This window comes from Epinephelus lanceolatus, chromosome 2 (genome assembly GCF_041903045.1).
Source record: "Epinephelus lanceolatus isolate andai-2023 chromosome 2, ASM4190304v1, whole genome shotgun sequence".
NCBI classification, from domain to species: domain Eukaryota; kingdom Metazoa; phylum Chordata; class Actinopteri; order Perciformes; family Serranidae; genus Epinephelus; species Epinephelus lanceolatus.
Window position 1 is genome coordinate 50103288 of NC_135735.1, and position 21367 is coordinate 50124654.

The 21367-nt window shown below is 40.2% G+C and overlaps 1 protein-coding gene across 4 annotated transcripts in view; it reads left to right on the forward strand.

Moving 5' to 3' along the window:
- c1qtnf4 (C1q and TNF related 4) overlaps window positions 1-21367 on the forward strand; it is a 147766-nt gene that overhangs the window by 45270 nt on the left and 81129 nt on the right. Inside the window, exons 2-4 of one of the 4 annotated variants that reach the window (XM_078162336.1) lie at window positions 13335-13424; window positions 14364-14439; window positions 15244-15375. The exons of 1 other annotated variant lie outside the window; for it this stretch is intronic. In XM_078162336.1, coding sequence (XP_078018462.1) covers window positions 15318-15375 — 58 coding nt within the window. In that variant the 5' untranslated portion in view covers window positions 13335-13424; window positions 14364-14439; window positions 15244-15317. Of the gene's footprint in view, window positions 1-13334; window positions 13425-14356; window positions 14440-15243; window positions 15376-21367 lie in introns of those variants that run through there. 2 more of the 4 variants (XM_078162338.1, XM_078162334.1) reach the window with 2 other exon arrangements.

Here is a 21367-nt window from a genome sequence, read left to right on the forward strand (position 1 = left end):
GAGAAACATATGGATCCTGTAAAATAAGGATTTATTTTTCTATTACATTATTTTCAAGGTAAGAAAACAGCTCACAAAGTTCGATTTTGGGGTGCCTTTAAGTAGTAGCTAGGTTAATGTTTCAGTTTTCCCTAATGCAAAATATTCTATCAAATGTACTGTACTGTGGCCTTTGTTCTGTTGTAACTGTTTTATTTTATTTTAGCTTGTTTTGATTTTATTCTATCTTTTTTTTTTTTTTTCCATTTTAACTTTTTAACTCTTTAGACTAATCTGGTGTTTGTAAAGTCTATAAACACAATGATTGAACAAACCCTCATTGTTTGAGCTTTTATTTTGGTACTTCCGGTGACCGGCAGTGTGAATTTGCATATTAGCTTAATATTTAGTTTCACCCAGAACATTTAGATTTAACATTTAACATTTAGATTTATATTTAGCATTTAGATTTAACATTTAGATTTAGATTTAGATTTAACATTTATATTTATATTTAGCATTTAGATTTAACATTTAGATTTAGATTTAGCATTTAGATGTAACATTTAGATTTAGATTTAAATATTTAGATTTAACATTTAACATTTAGGTGCCACATTTAATATTTAGATTTAACTATTTAATATATTTCTAAGTTAACAAATATTGCTGTAAATGTGGTAAAAGGTGATGTTAAAAAATTCACAATACTTTTTTAAACATTGTTTGAAGCTAAATGTGGCAAAATGTTGATGTGATTTTCAGCGTGAGACACTTTACAAACGGCACCCCATACTAGCTAACATTCATTGTCTCACTGCTTGACTGAGCACCAGTGTAACCTAACATTCACATAATATACTGTATGACATTGAAATGCCAAGCCAGACACACATTAGCATTCATGTAGTCTAGACACCTGACACAATGTAATTCTGAAACCCTGATTTTTTTGATTTTTTTTTTTATGCACTCCCCCTCCTAAAAACTTGGATGTGAGCCAGCCAATGCAATGACTGGAGTGACGCAGGCAGACAAGATGTTCGCCTAGATGAAATGGTATAGTCCACTTTAGGGGTGTCTGAAATTGTACTACAAGCTTCGTCCTGGCATGAATATTTAAAATACTATATAGTGTAATATTCATGATTACTGATAAGAAAGATAAATGTTTCAACCTCCCCATCTGTTATTTTTACCTCTTTTAGGTGGGATGAAGTCATAATTGGGGGGGGTCAAACCACCCCCCAACCCCGATTTACCCCCCAGTGATGCAGTTATCATCACAGCCCTAGTCCAAATCTGATGAATAGTGTAGAAATTGTAGCCCCTTTTGTACCCTCTCAAAACTGATTTTTGCCGCTTGGGGGCTGTGGAAACAAGTTTTGAACACAAATTTACATATCATCACCTTCTGATCTGTCATGGTGAGCTTGTTACTATACACGTATAGCAGTTACAAAGCAGCATAGTGATTCATTTGGAATTGTGTTTGTGTCCACCTGGGATGTATTCCAGAAAGCGGGTTTAGTGAAAACTCCGAGTATGTTAACCCTGAAATGAGGGAAACTCAGGTTTTCAGTTTTCAGTTTTCAGTTCCAGACAGAGAGGTAAGTCAAACTCTGAGTCAATCACCATGGCAACTGACTCTGTGAACCTTACCCGCTCGCTGGCAGGTTTTCTTTAAGAAACCCTGAGTTCACCCTGTCTCCTCCCTACTGCCGAGCCTGAAGCAAGCTGTCAGACAGACATGGGTTGTTCGTATGTAGGAAATTCCATCGATATCGAGGCAGAATTAATTCACAATGCCTTACGCTAGGAGAGGATCTTCAGACCCTGTTTAGATGTGCTGTCATTCCCCAATGAACATCTGTTTGAACCATACCGTTTTTCATTAGACTCAATCATTTACTGGCCACACATCTCAAATCTGACACACCACGCACATGCGCCCTCATCAGAGCAAATGTTGTGCATCACGCTACATTTTTTTGTGAACGGTAGCTTTTTATATGATATTGGTGGCCTACAGTACATAATGAAATAGCCACTGAATGACAGATTATTTTAGCTACTTTTTTTAATAAATCAAATATGAATAAAACTAAAGAAAGGTACAGTCATGGGCAAGTAAAATAGTAAAATATTCTTGGGGATATTTTACCTTAAATTGACAGGACAGTTAAGCGTGACAGGGGGAGAGAGAGACAAAGGGAGTGACATGCAGCAAGGTGCCACAGGCCGGAGTCAAACCCAGGCCGCTGTGGCAAAACCAATATATATGGGACACCTGCTCTATCCACTTTCCTCCCCCCTTTCCAAGCCTTGTTCTTAGTCTTTTGCATCCGACCTGGAAAACCTTGCAGCCACTTTTATTTGCTATAGTTTACCATGCTCTTGGCCCATATTCTGAATTTGTATCTGAATTCTCAGAGTTTTTATCCAGTTTAGTTCTTAAATCAGATAATGTTATTATTGTAGGCGATTTTAACATTTATGTTGACGTTGATAATGACTCCCTGGCTACTGTGTATATCTCTTTATTAGACTCCATTGGCTTCAGTCAGGGTGTACATAAACCCACAGTTTTAACCATACCCTCGATCTAGTTCTGACGTATGCAATTGAATTTGATAACCTAACAGTCTTTTCACAGAATCCCTCGCTATCGGATCATTATTTGATTACTTTTGATTTCTTTTTACTCAATTACACGCCACTCAGCAACAGTTACTATTCTAGATGTTTATCAGATAGTGCTGTCGCAAAATTTAAGGAAATGATTCCTCCGTTGTTAAATTTAAAGGGCCAGTGTGTAAAATGGGTTGAAAACAGTGACATTAGTGGTCAAATTCTAGATTGCAGGGCTCACTCGCTCACCCCTCCCATCGGGTAAGTGGCCTCGTAGGGACAATAAGCCTTGCGCACGAGTTTTTCAGGAGTAGGTCTATCTAGCAACGAGGTGAATGTTTATTTAGAAATCTAAGCCATGTTACGATATTGTAATGAGCATGAGACCAGAGGAGCATTCGGGAAAAGGCCAGTTTATTTGAGCACTCCAGAAACTCCGGTAACACTCCAGGGGGTAAAAGACTCTGTCCCAAACTCTGACTCTTCTAGCGTAACAGACACACTTCATAACTTCACACACATACTCGTTTACCGTACTAAGTGGGGACCCCCCTCCCCTCTCTGCTCAATCTCCAGCCCGCACACTGACTGACAGCGTAGCCGGTAAACAGAGCTCAGCTGTTTATTTAGCCTAGCAATATCTCCGGACTATAGTAGCTGCAATGGACGACTTGGAACGCGATTTTGAAGAGTTTCTTGTAGCGGACACAGACCCAGAGCCATACCTGTTTGAGCCAGAGCATACAGATGAGGAACTCCATGTGTTTGATGCTGAGCAGGCGAGAAGAGAGGCTGAATGCACAGAATGGGATTCGGTGCTACTGCTACCATCGCTGGGGAGATATATCATCAGGAGGAAAAGCGCCGCAGAGAGTGCATCACAAGGAGTGAAGTTGCGTCTTCTTTTCCTCGCAGATGATGGTTCGGGTTCATTCTCTCCCTGTTGCGTGGTAAGTGTGGTCCATTCGCAAACTTTATAACTAAAAAAACTTTTCACTACTCTCTATCGACGAACTACTAACACTCTCTGCTGTTTCCTCCTCCTTCTTCCTTCCTTCCGCTGTCTTCGTTGGTTCATTTATACATGCGAAACGCGTTCTCTGGCTGGCTGGATTGTCCTCCGCTCAGGCTGCCTTACATACATGGCAGCGCAAGATGGCGATCTCTCTAAAGCAAGGCCCTTGCTATACATATATATATATATATATATATATATATATATATATATATATATAAAGCATAATTATAAGGCTACGAAAACCAAACGAATTTTATTTTATAGTGATTATACACTTGTATAAACGTATTAATGGGTAGAATATTCAGATTCAGATTCAGATTGACAATAAACCATGCCAAATATTACACACTGGCCCTTTAATACCATGTCCTTCAGTAACAGAGGTTTCCTGTACCGACTTTAACCTCTCCTGAATAGATCATCCTGTCGATAGCACCGTAGGCTCGCTGCGAACAACACTCGACTCCGTAGCACCTCTTAAAAAGAATTTAACAAAGCAAAATTCAAGTCCAACTTTATTCAAGTTCAAGTTCAGCTTTATTTATATAGCACATTACACACAACAAGGTTGATTCAAAGTGCTTTACATCACATACAAAGGAGAAACAAGTAAACAAACAAACAAACAAACAAACAAGCAAACACTATATGCAGTTAAAAGCTAAAGAAAAGAAATAAGTTTTAAGTTACTCTTGAAAGTGTCTATAGTGGGGGAGAAACAGATAGGGGGAGGAAGGGAATTCCACAGCTTTGGGGCAGCTATTGAGAAGGCCCTGCCCCCACGTTGTCCTTGTTCTGTGGTCACAGAGTAGTTGTTGGTCAGAAGACCTCAGTGCTCTGGCAGTGTGATAAGGGGATAGGAGTTCAGTGATATAAGGGGGGGCGAGACCATTTAATGCCTTAAAAACAAACAACAAAATTTTAAAATTAACCCTGTAGGTGACAGGCAACCAGTGTAGGGAGGCAAGAATAGGAGTGATGTGATCTGACTTTTTTGACCTTGTTAGTATTCTTGCTGCTGCATTTTGAACTAACTGAAGAGGGGATAAAGATGACTGAGGTATACCAAGATATAGTGAGTTGCAGTAATCAAGACGGGGTGATATGAAGGCATGGATGACTTTCTCCAGGTTGGCGGAACTGAGAAATGATTTGAATTTGGAGATGGTGCGGAGCTGCATGAAGCTTAATTTTACTACTTGGTTGATTTGTTTATCAAATTTCAATGCTGGGTCGAATATGATTCCAAGATTTTTTACATGTGATTTGACAGATGGGGCTAATGGACCAAGATAGGGCGAAATACTGTTTGTCAGATGCTGTGGACCAAATAAAATAACCTCAGTTTTATTTTCATTGAGCTGGAGAAAGTTTGTGTTGCTCTTCCTGAGGTTTCTACCGTTTATTTTTTCCCCTGTTAAAGGGTTTTTTTGGGGGAGTTTTTCCTTATCCGCTGTGAGGGTCCAAAGGACAGAGGGATGTTGTATGCTGTAAAGCCCTGTGAGGCAAATTGTGATTTGTGATATTGGGCTTTATAAATAAAACTGATTGATTGATTGATCCAGGATTTGATATCTACAAGACAGTTATTGAGGTCTGTGAGTTTGTTATGGTTGTCAGGCTCTAGGGGGAGGTAGATCTGAGTATCGTCTGTGTAGCAATGAAAAGAAATGTTGTGTTTTTGGATAATTTGGCCTAACGGAAGCAAGTAAATGGAGAAGAGGATTGGACCAAGAATGGAAGTTTGGGGAACACCACAGAAAATGGGAGCTGAGGAAGATCAGTCACTGATGGAAACACTGAAGGATCTGTTTGATAAGTATGATGAAAACCAGTTTAAGGCAGAACCAGAGACCCCCACCCATTTGTGTAATCTGTCCATGAGAATGGAGTGATCTACTGTGTCAAAAGCTCCGGTTACAGTAGGTCCAGGAGCAGGAGGATGGAGCAGTTACCTGAATCAGCAGCTAGAAGAAGGTCATTTGTTATTTTGAGTAGAGCGGTTTCTGTACTGTGAAGAGGTCTGAAGCTGGATTGGAATTTTTCAAAAATGCAGTTTTGAGCCAGGTGGGATAACAGTTGATCAAAGACTACTTTTTCAAGGATTTTTGATAGCAAGGGAAGTTTGGAAATTGGTCTGTAATTATTAAGGACTGAAGGATCAAGATTCTGTTTTTTTAAAAGAGGCTGAACTACTGCATGTTTGAAAGATTGGGGAACAAGGCTGGTTTCCAGGGAGCTATTGATAACTGAAAGAATACTGGGATCAATGGTGCTGATGACTTCTTTGAGAAATTTAGTTGGAATGATGTCAAGAGAACAGATGGAGGTCTTCATAGAGGAAATGATATGATGAAGTTCTGGTAGAGATATGGGGTACAAGGAATTTAGGACTGCAGTGTTCTTGGAGGAGATGGATAGGCTGTTTGCGGGTGGAGTAATACTGGCTCTGATGTCGGTTACTTTTTTTTGTAAAGAAATGTAGAAAATCTTCACATTTAGATACTGAAGCTTCTAAACAGGAGGTGGAAATGGAGGAGGTGACAGAGTTCAGTACATTAAAAAGTACCCTGGGATTGTGAAAATTTTTGTTAATGAGGTCAGAAAAATATTGAGCCCTTGCATTTTTGACTGCCTGCTGGTATTTTTTTAACAGGTCCTTCACAATTTGAAATGAGATGTGTAATTTGTCCCGCTTCCATTTCCGCTCTGACTTTCTGCATGCTCTCCTTATTTCTCTAATATTTCTATTTTTATGCCATGGTGAGACAGAGGGCTTACACATTTTGGTTTTTACTGGTGCAACAGAGTCAAGGGTGGATGAGACAGTACTATTGAATGATGACAGCAGTTCCTCTGTGCTTACAAGAGATGGTGCAGACTCGATATTAGTGATGTTGGGGGCTTCTCTATAGGCTTCTGCAAACCTAGTGGCAGTGGAGGAATTTATTATGCAGGAGCAAAGAAAGGCAGGGCGGACAGGAGGAGCATGGGACAGAACAGAATCAAAAATTGTAGACTTATGATCGGATAAGTGAAAATCTTCCATTACAAGGTTTGAGATAGTGAGACCAGAGGAGAGAACTAAATCCAGTGTGTGACCTTTAACATGAGTTGGTCCATTTACAGATTGACTGAGATTAAATGATTCAAGCAAATTCATGAAATCAAGGGTCATGGCTTCAGAGGGGCAACAGGTGTAGATATTGAAGTCTCCAAGAATGAGAATGTTGTCATATTTTGGAGTAATGTGGGAAAGGAGATCAGATAATTCTGTAAATTTAACATTGGGTTTTGGGGGTCTGTATACTAGTAGGCAAAAAACAGGAGGGGAACCATCAGTTATAAAAGATATGGATTCAAAAGATGAGAAATGGTCTACTGGCATGGTGGAGCACTTAAGGGCATTTTTGTGGATTACGGCAACTCCACCACCTCGTGCATGTAACCTAGGTTGATGAAAGAAAGTTTGCTCCTTGGTATAACTCTCAAACCCGTAAGTTAAAACAAATATCGCAAAAATTTGAAAGGAATTGGCAATTGACCAAACTGGAAGAATCTTGTTTAGTCTGGGCAGACTCAAAACGTATAAGAGGGGGCCTCCACAATGCCAGAGCAAACTATTACTCAGCATTCATAGAAGAATATAAGAACAACCCCAGGTTTCTTTTCAGCACTGTAGCCAGGCTGACTGAGAGTCACAGCTCTATTGAGCCTTGTATTCCTTTAGCCCTTAGCAGTAATGATTTCATGAGCTTTTCGAATAACAAAATTCTAACTATTAGAGGCAAAATTCATGACCTCCTGTCCTCAGATAGTACCTATCTGCCCTCAAACACAGCTGTAAGACCTAATATATATTTAGATTGCTTCTCCCCGATTTCTCCTCAACAACTGACCGCAATGATTTCTTCATCTAAATCATCAATGTGTCTCTTAGACCCCATCCCAACTAGGCTACTTAAGGAGGTCTTACCTTTAGTTAACACTCATTTATTAGACATGATCATGATCTTTATTAACAGGCTGTACCACAGGCTTTTAAGGTAGCTGTAATTAAACCTCTCCTAAAAAAGCCCACCCTGGATCCAGAGGTGTTAGCCAACTATAGACCAATATCTAATCTTCCCTTTCTTTCAAAGATCCTTGAGAAAGGAGTCGCAGACCAACTGTGTGATTTTCTCCACGATAATAATTTATTTGAGGAATTTCAGTCAGGATTTAGAGTGCATCATAGCACTGAGACAGCACTAGTTAAAATTATAAATGATCTTCTGATTGCTTCAGACAAAGGACTCGTCTCTGTACTTGTTTTATTAGATCTTAGTGCAGCGTTTGACACAATTGACCATCAAATTATGCTACAGAGACTGGAACATTTAATTGGCCTAAAAGGTTCTAAACTAAGCTGGTTTAAATCTTATTTATCTGATCGTTTTCAGTTTGTTCACGTTCATGATGAATCATCCTCATGTACTAAAGTTTGTTCTGGAGTTCCGCAAGGTTCTGTGCTCGGACCAATCCTATTCACTCTATATATGCTTCCATTAGGTAACATCATTAGAAATCACTCTGTAAATTTCCATTGTCATGCGGATGATACACAATTGTATTCATGGACCGCGGAACGCGGGGGAACGTTGCGGAGCACTTTTTTTATTCCGATGCCACACGAACACATGCTTGCTCAGATTAACCCCTCTGATCCCACTCTAACATTCACACACAACAGGCCAAGCCTATTTACACATAAACGCACAGATGAAACTATAGCAAACAACAAAGTACATCCAGTCCACAACCACAACCAAAACTCATCTTGCTGCCTTGAATCTAAATCAACATCATATTCATTATCATCACAAGTCAGCACTCATATCAGACTGATGTGCAGAGCCGCCCGCACACACACACACACACACACACACACACACACACACACCCAACAACAAAACAAGTGCAGCTGCGCAGTTACTGAAAAGTAACCAGAACGCTGAATTTCTGACCATTACCGCCTGCAACCGCAATGTGTATGTCCACTCCCGCCCACTCCCGCAAAACTCTGAGAATTTATGCCCGCACAATAATAGAGATGCATTGATTTTGTGTCTTCTCCCGTCCCGCAGGAGAAAACACGTAATTTTCTAGGCTATTAATAAAGAGATTCATGGGGTTGTTTGTTTCGTTTCTCTGATCTGCATGTCTTTTGACGCACTGGTCAGGAATAGCGCTCCTACTCGACTAGCTCGGCGCCGGTGAAACACAATAAGCTGCACATCTTCTTTCATGTTTGTCTCATGACAGATGGAGCTGACAGACAGACAGACAGAGGTGGAGCAAGCAGGAAATTGGTATGAAAGCTGGTTCAGGGCATACTCGTCCATTTATGAATAAATATGGAGTGGAAACGCTCATGCATGTGCACTAAGTTCCTGTGTTGACATCCTGTCGCTAGGCTACATCTTCTTCTTCTTTTTCTTCTTCTTCTACTGTTTAATGGGGACCCGCGGGACCCGGCGGGACCCAATCCCAATGCAGCCCTCTATGTCAGAGTACAAAAGTTACCCGGGCCATGGCCCCCCCGGTTCCGTGGTCTATGATTGTATTCATTGATAAAGCCAGAAGAAACTGATCAATTAACTAAACTTCAAAAATGACATGAAACATAAAAACCTGGATGAGCACCAATTACCTGATGTTAAATTCAGACAAAACTGAAGTTTTTATTTTTATTTTTTATTTATTTAGCACAATTAAAAACACAAGAGCAATTACAAACAACAAAAGAGAAGTGCAAGGTAGAGACAGGAGACCCGAAAGGGCCTATACGAAGTCTCTACTCAAGGGTACTAAATTGCAAACTAACACAAAAAACTTACAGAAAAGACTGAAGAAAATATAGAAGAAAAATAAACAAAAAATAAACAACAAATGAACAATAACTTAATTGAAGACATATTATTATGAAAAATGATCTACAGAAGTAAAACGAAAACATGACAAAGATAAAATTAAAGGAACCATTATATCGAAAATCATTGTCTTCATTAGACTTTTCAATGGGGTGGAAAGCTAAATGATCAGGATATTCCTGACACAGACCAATGCTGTTTTCTGTCATGTTTTAAAGAAAAAGAAAAAAAAAAACGGAAAAAATACATTTGAAACAGATTATCCTACCATAAATAGCTGAGTCCAAGAGCATGGATAAACCAGGGGGATGGTTAACACTAATTCCGGTTCGTTCCGGATTGAGTGTCACTGGTCCCATGTTGTTCTGGAGTAGATGCAATGTAAGCTTTGTTGTTATGCGGCTGATTGAAGTTGTTCTGTCTCCGCTGGCCCAGTGCATTGACAATAAGGCGATCATACCTCAGGTAGGCGATGTCACCGCGTTCCCGTGCGGCTCGCATTGCAGGTAGTAGCTCTTTCCTTTTTTGTCGCACGGCCTCTGAAAAGTCTTCATTAATGTATATTCCAGTCCCTTTCAGCTTCTTTGCGTTTTCCATGACTGATGTTTTGTCCTTGAATTTAAGGAATTTGACCACCACTGGCCTGGATCTGTTGCGGTCAGCATCGGGTTTTCCTGTCCGGTGCGCCCGTTCTATAAGTTATTCAAGTTATTGTTCTTGGCCCCAAACAATTCAGAGACTCTTTATCTGATGATATAGTTTCCCTGGATGGCATTGCTCTGGCCTCTAGCACTACCATAAGAAACTTCGGAGTAATATTTGACCAAGATTTGTCTTTCAATTCTCATTTAAAACAAACCTCACGGACTGCGTTTTTTCATCTGCGTAATATTGAGAAAATTAGGCCTATCCTGACCCGGAAAGATGCAGAAAAATTGGTCCACGCTTTTGTTACCTCTAGGCTGGATTACCGTAACTCCCTATTATCTGGTAGCTCTAATAAGTCTTTAAAAACTCTCCAGCTAATTCAGAACTCAGCGGCACGTGTACTAACAGGAACTAAGAAACAAGATCATATTTCTCCTGTTTTAGCTTCTCTGCACTGGCTCCCTGTAAAATCCAGAATTGAATCTAAAATCCTTCTCCTAACGTACAAAGCTTTAAATGGTCAGGCTCCGTCATTTCTTAGAGAGCTCATAGTGCCTTATTATCCCACCAGAACACTGCGCTCTGAGAATGCAGAGTTACTCGTGGTCCCTAAAGTCTCCAAAAGTAAGAGCCAGAGCCTTCAGCTATCAGGCTCCTCTCCTGTGGAATCATCTTCCTGTTGCAGTCCGGGACTAGACTTAAGACTTTCCTTTTTGATAAAGCTTATAGTTAGGGCTGGCTCAGGCTTGCCTTGCACCAGCCCCTAGTTAGGCTGACTTAGGCCTAGTCTGCCAGGGGACCTCCTATAATACACCAAGCACCTTCTCTCCTCCTCTCACTCTCTCTCTCCCTTGCTAACACTCATGTCCTGTTACTGCATCTCGCTAACTTTGCCGTACTGCATGTCACTAACTCGGCTTCTTCTCCGGAGCCTTTGTGCTCCACTGTCTCGCAGGTTAACTTATATCGCAGCGGTGCCTGGATAGTGTGTGGTTGTGCTGCTGCCATGATCCTGCCTGATGCCTCCTGCTGCTGTTATCATTAGTCATACTTCTACTGTTATTATACACATATGATTATTGTCACATATGTACACTATCAGATATTAATATATACTTTCAACGTATTGTACCACAATAGCCGTAATTATTATTATAATATTATTACTTTAATTAATCTCTTTCTGTCTCATTGTGTCATACGGATTACTATTAATTTATCATGTTGATCTGTTCTGTATGACATCTATTGCACGTCTGTCCATCCTGGAAGAGGGATCCCTCATCCGCTGCGAGGGTCCTAAGGACAGAGGGATGTCGTATGTTGTAAAGCCCTCTGAGGCAAATTGTGATTTGTGATATTGGGCTTTATAAATAAAATTGATTGATTGATTGAAAAAGCCCTTTAAGGTACGTGGTCCTTAGGGAGCTCCCCACTTCCTCTCAGGAAGTTCCCAGAGGTGTTTGGTCCAAAAACACTTATTGTCATCTGATACCTTGTATTCATTAAAATATTGACTATAGCAACTTTAAAGGAAAAAGTGCTACAAGTCCAACACTGTTCAGACAATATAGCCTAGATGTGAACACAAGTGGACAGTCTGCGTTTCAACCTCACAACACAATGAAAATGTCACTGTCCTAATACTTTCTGAGAACGCTGCAGATTCCAGGAAAATAAAAGAAGATACATCATCACAAAATAACTGCCTGAAATTAGTTTGACAGAGAAATAGGACAGTTTTTGCTTGAATCTGCATTAACTTTCTTTCTGATGACATTACAGAGAGGTGGACCATTGTCATGAGTAAGCACAGTCAGTTTCCACGACCTGCAGCATCTCATGCTGTTGCTTAATCATATGGTTTGATGAGCAACTTAAGACAAAGTGTCAGAGGCAGTGATCATTTTCTCATCAGGATCAGGCTTCACTTCTCTCAGCAGCCAAGCATTTGGACCTGCTCGCATGTCTCACGTCTCACGTCTCACGTCTGTTAGGCTTTCTAGGCTACGTGCTGCAATTCTAACAGAAGTCATTTTCAAAGGCACTTTCACTCAGATGGTAGAGGGAGAAGAGGAAGCAGCAACCCTCCCCTTTTGTTGTTGGGAGATGGGGGTGGTTGGCCTGAAGCTTGAGCTTCACAATGGATGTTTGTCTGAACTCATAAAGCAAAAGATGTTTCATCCTTTGTGTGTGTGTGTAAACATAGGCATAAATGGGGACCTATGCCTTCAGTACATGACTCTCTGAGCCTGGGTGGGGACAGGAATGATGAATCCTACAGACATGACAGCTCATTATGATGGATTCTTAATTAACTCTTGTAAAGTATATCTAACATTCCAATAATAAATTGACTGCTGATCAAACTTGTATACAGCTTGTAAAAAATTCTTTCTTACAAAATAGATAAAATAGAAAATATAAATTAAATCAAGTTAAAAACCACCAACTTCAAGTTCAGTAATTTGTGGTTTCAGGCAAAGTTATGTTTTGGAAATTTTCTAAAGCTCTAATTATGAAATAATTAACTAACATGTTTTATCTTGTCTGTACACAAACAGAGATGTAAAGAAAGTTTCTTTAAAGGACTACTTTGTGGGATCTGGGATTCAATTTTAAACTTATTAAAATCATCATCATTATAAATAAATCATATTTTTATTGCTGTTGTATATCATTATTATTATTATTATTATTATTGATATTATTATTGTTAATGACATGGTACAATTTCTTCTTACAAACATTTTATTTAACCAGATTATAGTGACAGTCGAAAGACATGCATGTTAGGTTGATTGGTGACACTAAATTGCAGGTGTGAATATGAGAGTGACAGCCCTGTGATAGTCTGGTGACCTGTCCAAGGCATACTCGGCATCTCACCGAATGTCAGCTGACGCTGCTGTTTTCTCGATGGTGTCTAATGCTGGAAGTCACTGACCAACATGAAGATGACTTCTGAGACCGGGTTGAAGTAGTAGTAAAATTCTCAATCAACAGCGCCTTTACCTATCATGTTTGTTGAGCAGATAAACTCAAGCAACGTTACCCACATTTACATGGTCTCCCACTGAGCTCCTTCTCCAAGGCTCAGCCACACATCCTTACTGGATCAGACAATCCATTCCTCATTACAGCTGTAGGGAGAGTCCAACATGGTCCAAAGGGAGCACCAGCTGCAGTGAGGACGAGGCTTGGATGGGCTCTACAGGGACCTACTTATCTTGGTGAGCCTTCTGATTCTGCCCAATGCCTATTTACATCACACGCCAACCCCTATACTGAGCTCAAACACCACGTGGAGCAATTGTGGCAAGTTGACACCCTTCCCTTCAAAAATGAAAAGTTGATCACAAGATTAAAGCAAGATAAGGAGGCCATGGACCTCTTGAACACAAAGACCACCTGATTAAATGTTGATGGAACTGAACATTATGCCACCCCTCTGTTAAGAAAGAAAGCTGCACCTTTGCTCAATGCCCCATTTGACTCAGTAATGCCCCTTCTCCACCAATCCGAGCACCAACTTGAGAAAAACTCTGACATGTGTAACTGACATCTACAATAACAAGATCAGCAAACTAAAGCAGGGTTGTTACATTGCAGAACTCAGTGCCCAACAAATTTCTGAGTCCCAAGAATCATGGTATATTCCCCATAACTTCGTGGAGCATAACGATAAATATTGTGTTGTATTCAACTGCTCCTTCACTTATCAAGGCCAAATACTTAATGACCAGCTCCTCCCAGGCCTGACTTTAGGCCCATCACTAATTAAGTTGAAACTGTTCTCGAGCCATTCTATGTAGACAACTGCCTAAGATCACTCCCCTGCCCCCGTGAGGCAAAGGAACTCCTTCTGAAGACAAGAGCCCTGTTATCCTCTGGTGGATTTGAAATTAGGCAATGGGCCAGTAACATCCCGTCAGTTGTTGATCATCAACCATCAGCTGCCAGATCAGACAGTGCTGAACTCTGGCTCAATCAAAACCGGACAGATCCTGTAGAGGGTGCTCTGGGGTTAAGCTGGCATTGTGTCGCTGATACCATAGGCTATAGACACAGACCTGTCTTCTACCAAACTCTAACCATGAAAAATGTGTATAAAGTGCTGGCCTCACAATATGACCCCTTAGGATATCCTATCCCATTCACCACTCAAACAGAGTTCCTGCTCCAGCAGCTTTGGGTGAACAACAAGCAGTGGGATCAGCCAGGGGCGTTGTTTCAGCAAAAGCTAAGGTATGGCAATATGACATGACGTCACAGAACTACTGATGATGGAGTTTCAAAAATATGAACTTCACTTTGGTCTTTGACCTGTCAGAAGTACATACTATGCTATTGAAAACTGTTTCAAAGGACATGAAGCTGTTTCTCACATTCATAATACCTCATGTCTGCATGTAATGCACGACTTGGTGAGAGCAGTGAAAACATTGAACCTATTTCGGCGCGTATTTCAGCACCACGGACAGCGAGCGGACGTTTAATTATCATTAGTCATGTGTTTAACTTCACAGAAAATAAAGAAAATAAATTAATTACAAGCTCATTTTTAGAAGATAACCAAGGGATCCGGTGTATGAAACACAGTAAAACAAAGGCCAATTTGGTACAATACTGTATAGGCGACTTTATTGGAGTGTCTCCAGAAACCAAAAATACAAGCTTAACATGCCGACATGAAGAAAAAACCCCCACATACAATCAGACAGGCTTCAAGACATCATTTAGACAGGCTGTCTACAGCAGCAGAGCAAACTGTTTTTACAACACACAGATAACTCACATAACTCACATAACTCATAACTCGGAGGAGCGAAGTGGCGAACAATTTGATTCAATAACACACTTATTCACTAACAGTCGTATTCACTGATGAGCATATTACTGACCTATTTAAGTGCAATACAATGAAAACAACCAGCCTGTGCGCCTCGAACTATCTAACATATCACATCTGATCACTTGCAACAAATATGAAGGACACTCACAAGTAAGATGACTACAGAACCTCTCTCTTTTTTTTCTCCCGATTCCAAGGTATGGCAGCTGCCATACCTCGCCATGCCTAAATGATGCCTATGGGATCAGCCTACCTTCTGGTGACCTGAAACATGCATGGAATGAGTGGAAGAGTGAACTCCCAAACCTGGCTCACATCACCCTCCCCAGGTGGTATGATGGTGACAACACCCACACTTCTTGCAACGTAACAGACAGAGAATTGCACATTTTCTGTTGTAATAATGTAATTGTAATGGCCAGATCACGTGTAGCACCTCTAAAGCAACTAACTATACCCCGCTTAGAGTTATCTGCAGCCCTAACTGGAGCCCAGCTAAGAAACCTAATCAAATCTGAACTGACAGTCCCCATTGACAGAGCCTTTCTGTGGTCTGATTCCACTGTAGTGCTAACATGACTTCACTCAGAGTGCTGCAGGTATAAGCCCTTTGTAGCCAACAGAATGGTGGAGATTAAAAAGATGAAAAAACTAGCGTGCTCTGTGCCGGTTATGTGTGTGTGTGTGTGTGTGTGTGTGTGTGTGTGTGTGTGTGTGTTTGTTTGTGTTTGTGTCTATATGAGGTGTTCTTGGGGTGTTCTTGTGCAGTCAACTTATAGTGTTGGGTGCTTCCGGTTGAAAAATAAGATAAAATAAAATGCAGACTTCTAAATAAAGTTTTTCCAGTGATGGTAGTGAAGGGAAAAACATGGGGGAAAAAGGTATGTGTGTATGTATATGTTTATGTATGAATGTAGTGTATTTTATGGAAATGGACTGTAGTCAATCTGTTCATTTAAGCCTGGGAATTCCATGGCATCAAATTTGAAAATCCAAAAAGTTTCCCTCTTAAAGCCGCTACAGGGAACTTTTAACTGGATATGCAAAAGTCTCTCGTTTCTGCTGATGTCTGTGCATGACCTACAACAGCAAATGAGACCATTGGTGTGAAGATAAGCTATTTCTATATAGTGTATATCCATACCTTGAGGAAACTGTCTCTGGGTCCGCCCCAGGTCGCTTCCAGGACGAAATGATTTACGGCACTCAGACGGCACACGTCATCTTACCTAGCTGCTTACATTTATAGTGACTCTTATAAATAGTCGCTATTCCTCCTCCTCGACCTGACGTCTGCAGGGAGTTAAATTAGCGGCAATCATCGGGTAATAGTTCTGTGAAAGCACTGGACTCACCAACAGTCAGCCACGTCTCAGTCACACAGAGAAAATCCAATCCTCGGGAAGTCAGGAAATCCTTCAGGATAAACGTTTTGTTCACTAGCGATCTAGCATTTACCAGCCCAATCCTGGCAGGAGCCGGCGGGTCCATGGCGTTAGCTGTCCGGGGAGCCACACACAGAGGCCGCAGGTTGCACAGATTCACCCCGCGCCAACGGGGACAAGGAGAGCAGGGGCCGCGGGGCTGGAACACCTCGTCCGGGCCAACGACAGGTAGCAGCCAGGCGTCGACAGGGTCCAGCGAGTGCCAAGAAATAAAGAGGCGAGGCACTGCTCCATACTCAGTCCAAGAAGCCGTGGAAGTGCTCGCCAAACAGGCCATTAGCCTTACCAGCCGACCGCTGCGTTTACCCCGGCGGCGGTGGCGCTTACGCTGGAGAGGTGAAGCTAAGGCGCGGCAGAGGTGAGCTGTGATCCCCAATAAGAGCGGGGGCAAAGTTTTCCCGTCTTGTTGTTTCATTCATCTCCAAAACAAACACATGCGCGAGCCAGGTAAGCGTCTTTACGACAATACGCGCTAGAGCTCATGGGAAATGTAGGCTTCATTCCGGCAAAACACTACTGCTTTTGTCCACAGGGTTGCCAAAATCAACTCAAAATTAAAGTTCCTTGTAGGACTAGAAAAACATCTGGAACAGAAAATTAAGCAACTCATAGACAATTTTTGATTCAACTCAAATACGATGATTTCGAAAATAGCAATAATCCAAGCAAATATTTAGCTAGTAAATTACAACATAAAAAAGAGAAAGCAATAATTCCAACCATAAAAAAACTCAACAGGTGAAACTACCCAAAACCCACAAGAAATAAATAACATTTTTCAGACATTTTACACTAGCCTATATTCTTCAAATACAGACCCTGACCCATCAGAGATACAACTGTTCTTTAATAACCTGGACACAGACTTAAAAATCATTACAAAAGCTCTAGCCATTAGATTAGAAACAGTTATCTCCACCTTAATACACCCCGATCAGACAGGTTTTATTAAAAAAAGACATGGTTCTGGCAATATACAAATTAATCGGTAACACTTTATATTAAGGTACTGTAATAAGCGTTAATTAATGCTTAATAAGCACCAATTAACCAGTTAATGAGCACTTATAAGACGGTATAAGATGCTTATTAACATTAATAAGACTGGACTAAGCGTTTATTACAGCATAACTGACTGAGTTATTATTGCTTATAGGAGCATTATAAGCATTTAATAGAAACTTTGGTATCAGTTTATAAACCTATATTAAATATTAATAAGATGTCTATTTAAATTAATTAGAATTTATAATTTATAAGGGTTAATTATAGAATAATAACCACATTTATTACAGGTTTATAAGACACTGTAAGACCCTATAAGATGAAATTAATAAGGTGTTTATTAACATTAATGAGACTATAAGAAGTTAATATAAATGCCATATTACCGTTAATAAATGCTTAATTATGCACTTATTAATAGCAAATAATGATCCTTTGCAGCTACCGGATCTAAAGTGGGAACAGTGTAGTATAAAGGTTAATAAACAATTAATATGCACTTATTAACAGCTCATAATGCATCTTTGCAGCTACTGTTATTATTTTCTTTAGCAAGGGATCATGGGAATCTCATTTCCTCAAAATGGCATACTAAGACAAACATGAGTTATTTGAACTTAAACATTTGAGCAGATTGATTGAGAGTTAGCTGCTTTATTCACTCGTGATGAGAATTCAGCTTACCAACGGTGGTGAAAACGCAACATAAAGACATATTTCCTTTTCATATTGATTTTTAATGCAACCACTATTGTCAAAAACAGGAAAAAAGGATTGGAAACCCTAATAGTTGAGTTCTAAAATAAATGACAGATCTGAGTTCATTTCGCTTTTTCAAAAGTTTTGTTACTTAGATTGACTGTTCGGGAATACAGTGTTCCACAAAGCTCCCTGTAACCCATCAGTTTTCTGAAAGTGAGTGACAAAAGTCTCAACATTGGCCAGGCCAAAGGTGGCCAGGTCAGTGATGTCTTCAGGCCAGTTGCTTAGGTCAAACATGGTGGCAGCAGCCTTCAAGACACCCATATCAAGATTGCCCAACTGCGTGGTGAGGTTGTCACAGAAGCCATTGATTAGTTTATCTTTCATCATCCCTTTTTTTCATCATCATCCACTTGTTTCCTGTTGAGTTTTACACCAGAGAAGGTGTTTCCGGGAAAAGGTCCCACTTCATCCAGGAACTGCTTCAGATACTGACCTGGGACTGTCTGAAATACAGAAGAAAAAAACTTTTACTGTCACAATTGCTAAACATACACTGTAGCATATTAATTCCTCTCTAGGGAGTTTATTTTGTTTACCTTCATGGCTACAAGAGCCAGGGTCATCTTCTGCAGTCCATCTGACAACATCTGCAATGTCAGCCCATCCCTCTGAAAGAGAAGGCTCAGAATTAAACCCATAAACACATTTAATCTAACTTCCCTTGTTTTTAATCCACAGCCTAGTACTCAATTACTCTCACAATGGTTTCACAAGAGTGATAATAAAACACTTACACACTGGGCCTGATACAAACTTCAATTGCCAGAATGTATGAAATACTCCTTTAACCATACTGACGGAGAGGAATGAAGTCAGTCTATGGCATTAGCAAATCAGCAGGAGTTAGCATGAACATGATGCAGCCTATTAGCGACGCACTTAGCTACTGAAGCCATTTCTAGCGGCACCCTCCACGACCCGCGACACACACACACACACTCAGACACAGACTCTCTTAATCGCGGTCAAAGTCAATGTCTGCTGTCCACACCAACGTGGGTATTTATAAAACCGTGACTCTTTTCTCATGGTTTGGCCTGTCATCCACACGTAACCGCAGTTTTGGGCCCCTGTAACCGGAGTTATTTGTAACTGGAGTCCAGGGTGAACTTTCTGGAAAATTCCGGTGTCAGCAGTCATGTGTGGACAGGATAACCGCAGTTATTTTGTCTCATCTCCATTGTATGTGGAGTGTGCGACGTGAACAGAAAACAGCTGTGTTACTACCCGATCCAGTGTGTGCGAGAGACGATTTGAGGATGGACCTAAACAAAGTACTCCTGCTATTTAGCAGCATATCAGCACTTTGTGGCTGTATCATACAACTAACGCTACTCAACCACATCCAGCAACAGAGGCGCAAGAGTGTACTATTACGGAGACTGTTCCTGCTGCATAATAGTACACTTGTTGTTGTTTTTCCGGTAATGACGTTTTACTGCCTTCTGATTGGCTACAATGGCTTTACAGTTAAGGCCATCATGTACATGATTAACTGAGTTGCTAGTGTTAGCAATCGCAAAGAACTAGAACTAGCTAAAAATCAACAAGCCAACATTAGCCTATAGCCTACTTTAACAAAGTAACTTACCACAGGGGCAGAAACAGATGAAACATTGTCATCAGAGTCCCGAAGCCAAATGTCGCATCCTACTCCAGCTGGAGCGGCACTGGAGGGGCTTGCATCAGTTGTTTCAACCATCTCAGCATTGCTAGGTTCTGTGCTCTGGTGAGGAGTGGCGAGCATAGCTGGAGAGTGGCACCCAGCGTGACCGTCATGCAGTGAGTTGAGTTCCATTTGTGCATGCGTGTGTGTGGAGCCAGATCAGGTGCAGCAAAAGCCACTGTATTTTTGCTGTTCATAAGTTTTTATTGAAATTATTCAAGCGACAAAAGCGATGTTTAGATACCCATATGTAATGACATTGTAAATAACACCCATTTCGATATTGCGTTGACTTTTTTTTTTTTTTTGGCTGTCCTGGAATTGTCCCAGACACATTATCTTTGTGTCCCAGTAGCAATTTTTATAGTCCCCGTTAGTTTTATTATTAACTATTAATAACATTTTATTAATTTAATCTGATAGGGTCTTATAGTGTCTTATAAACCAGTAATAAATGTAGTTATTGTTCTATAATTAACCCTTATAAATCATAATTAATGTAAATAGACATCTTATTAATTAATATTTAGGATAGCTTTATAAGCTGTTATCAAGTTTCTATGAAGTGCTTATAATGCTCTTATATGCAATAATAATTGTGTTAATTATGGTATTATTAACACTTATGTAGTCTTATTAATGGTAATAAACATCTTATTCTGTCTTATAAGTGCTCATTAACTGGTTAATTGGTGCTTATTAAGCATTAATTAACACTTATTACAATACCTTAATATAAAGTGTTACCCATTAATCTTTCACAACAAACTCAAATCAAAACAATAATCTCAACACTAGACGCAGAAAAGGCATTCAATCAAGTTAACTGGACTTTTTTATTACAAACATTGCATAGATTTGGTTTTGGGGAGTCATTCATCCATTGGATTAAAACACTATACATCTCACCTAAAGCCACTGTCACCACAAACGGAATTACATCACAGTTTTACACTTCACCGGGGCACCAGGCAAGGATGCCCACTCTCTCCTTCATTATTTGCGATCTTCATAGAACCACTTGCTGCTGCTATATGTCATGACAATATCATCAAAGGAGTTCACACCATAAACCACCAACACAAAATTAGTCTTTACGCAGATGATATTTTATTGTACTTACAGGACCCATTACCTTCACTAAAAGAATCTCCAATTACACAATAATCTGGAACAAGTCCACTATATTCCCACTTTCAGAAGATGCTTGGGATTCTGCATGACAAAACTTATCACTTCCACTTCGCACTGGGAATATTAGACACTTAGGTATTGACATTTCCCCCAGGCTGTCAGAGTTGTTTCATATTAACTTCAATTCAATTCAATTTTATTTATAAAGCCCAATATCACAAATCACAATTTGCCTCACAGGGCCTTACAGCATACAACACTCCTCTGTCCTTAGGACCGTCACAGCGGATAAGGAAAAACTCCAAA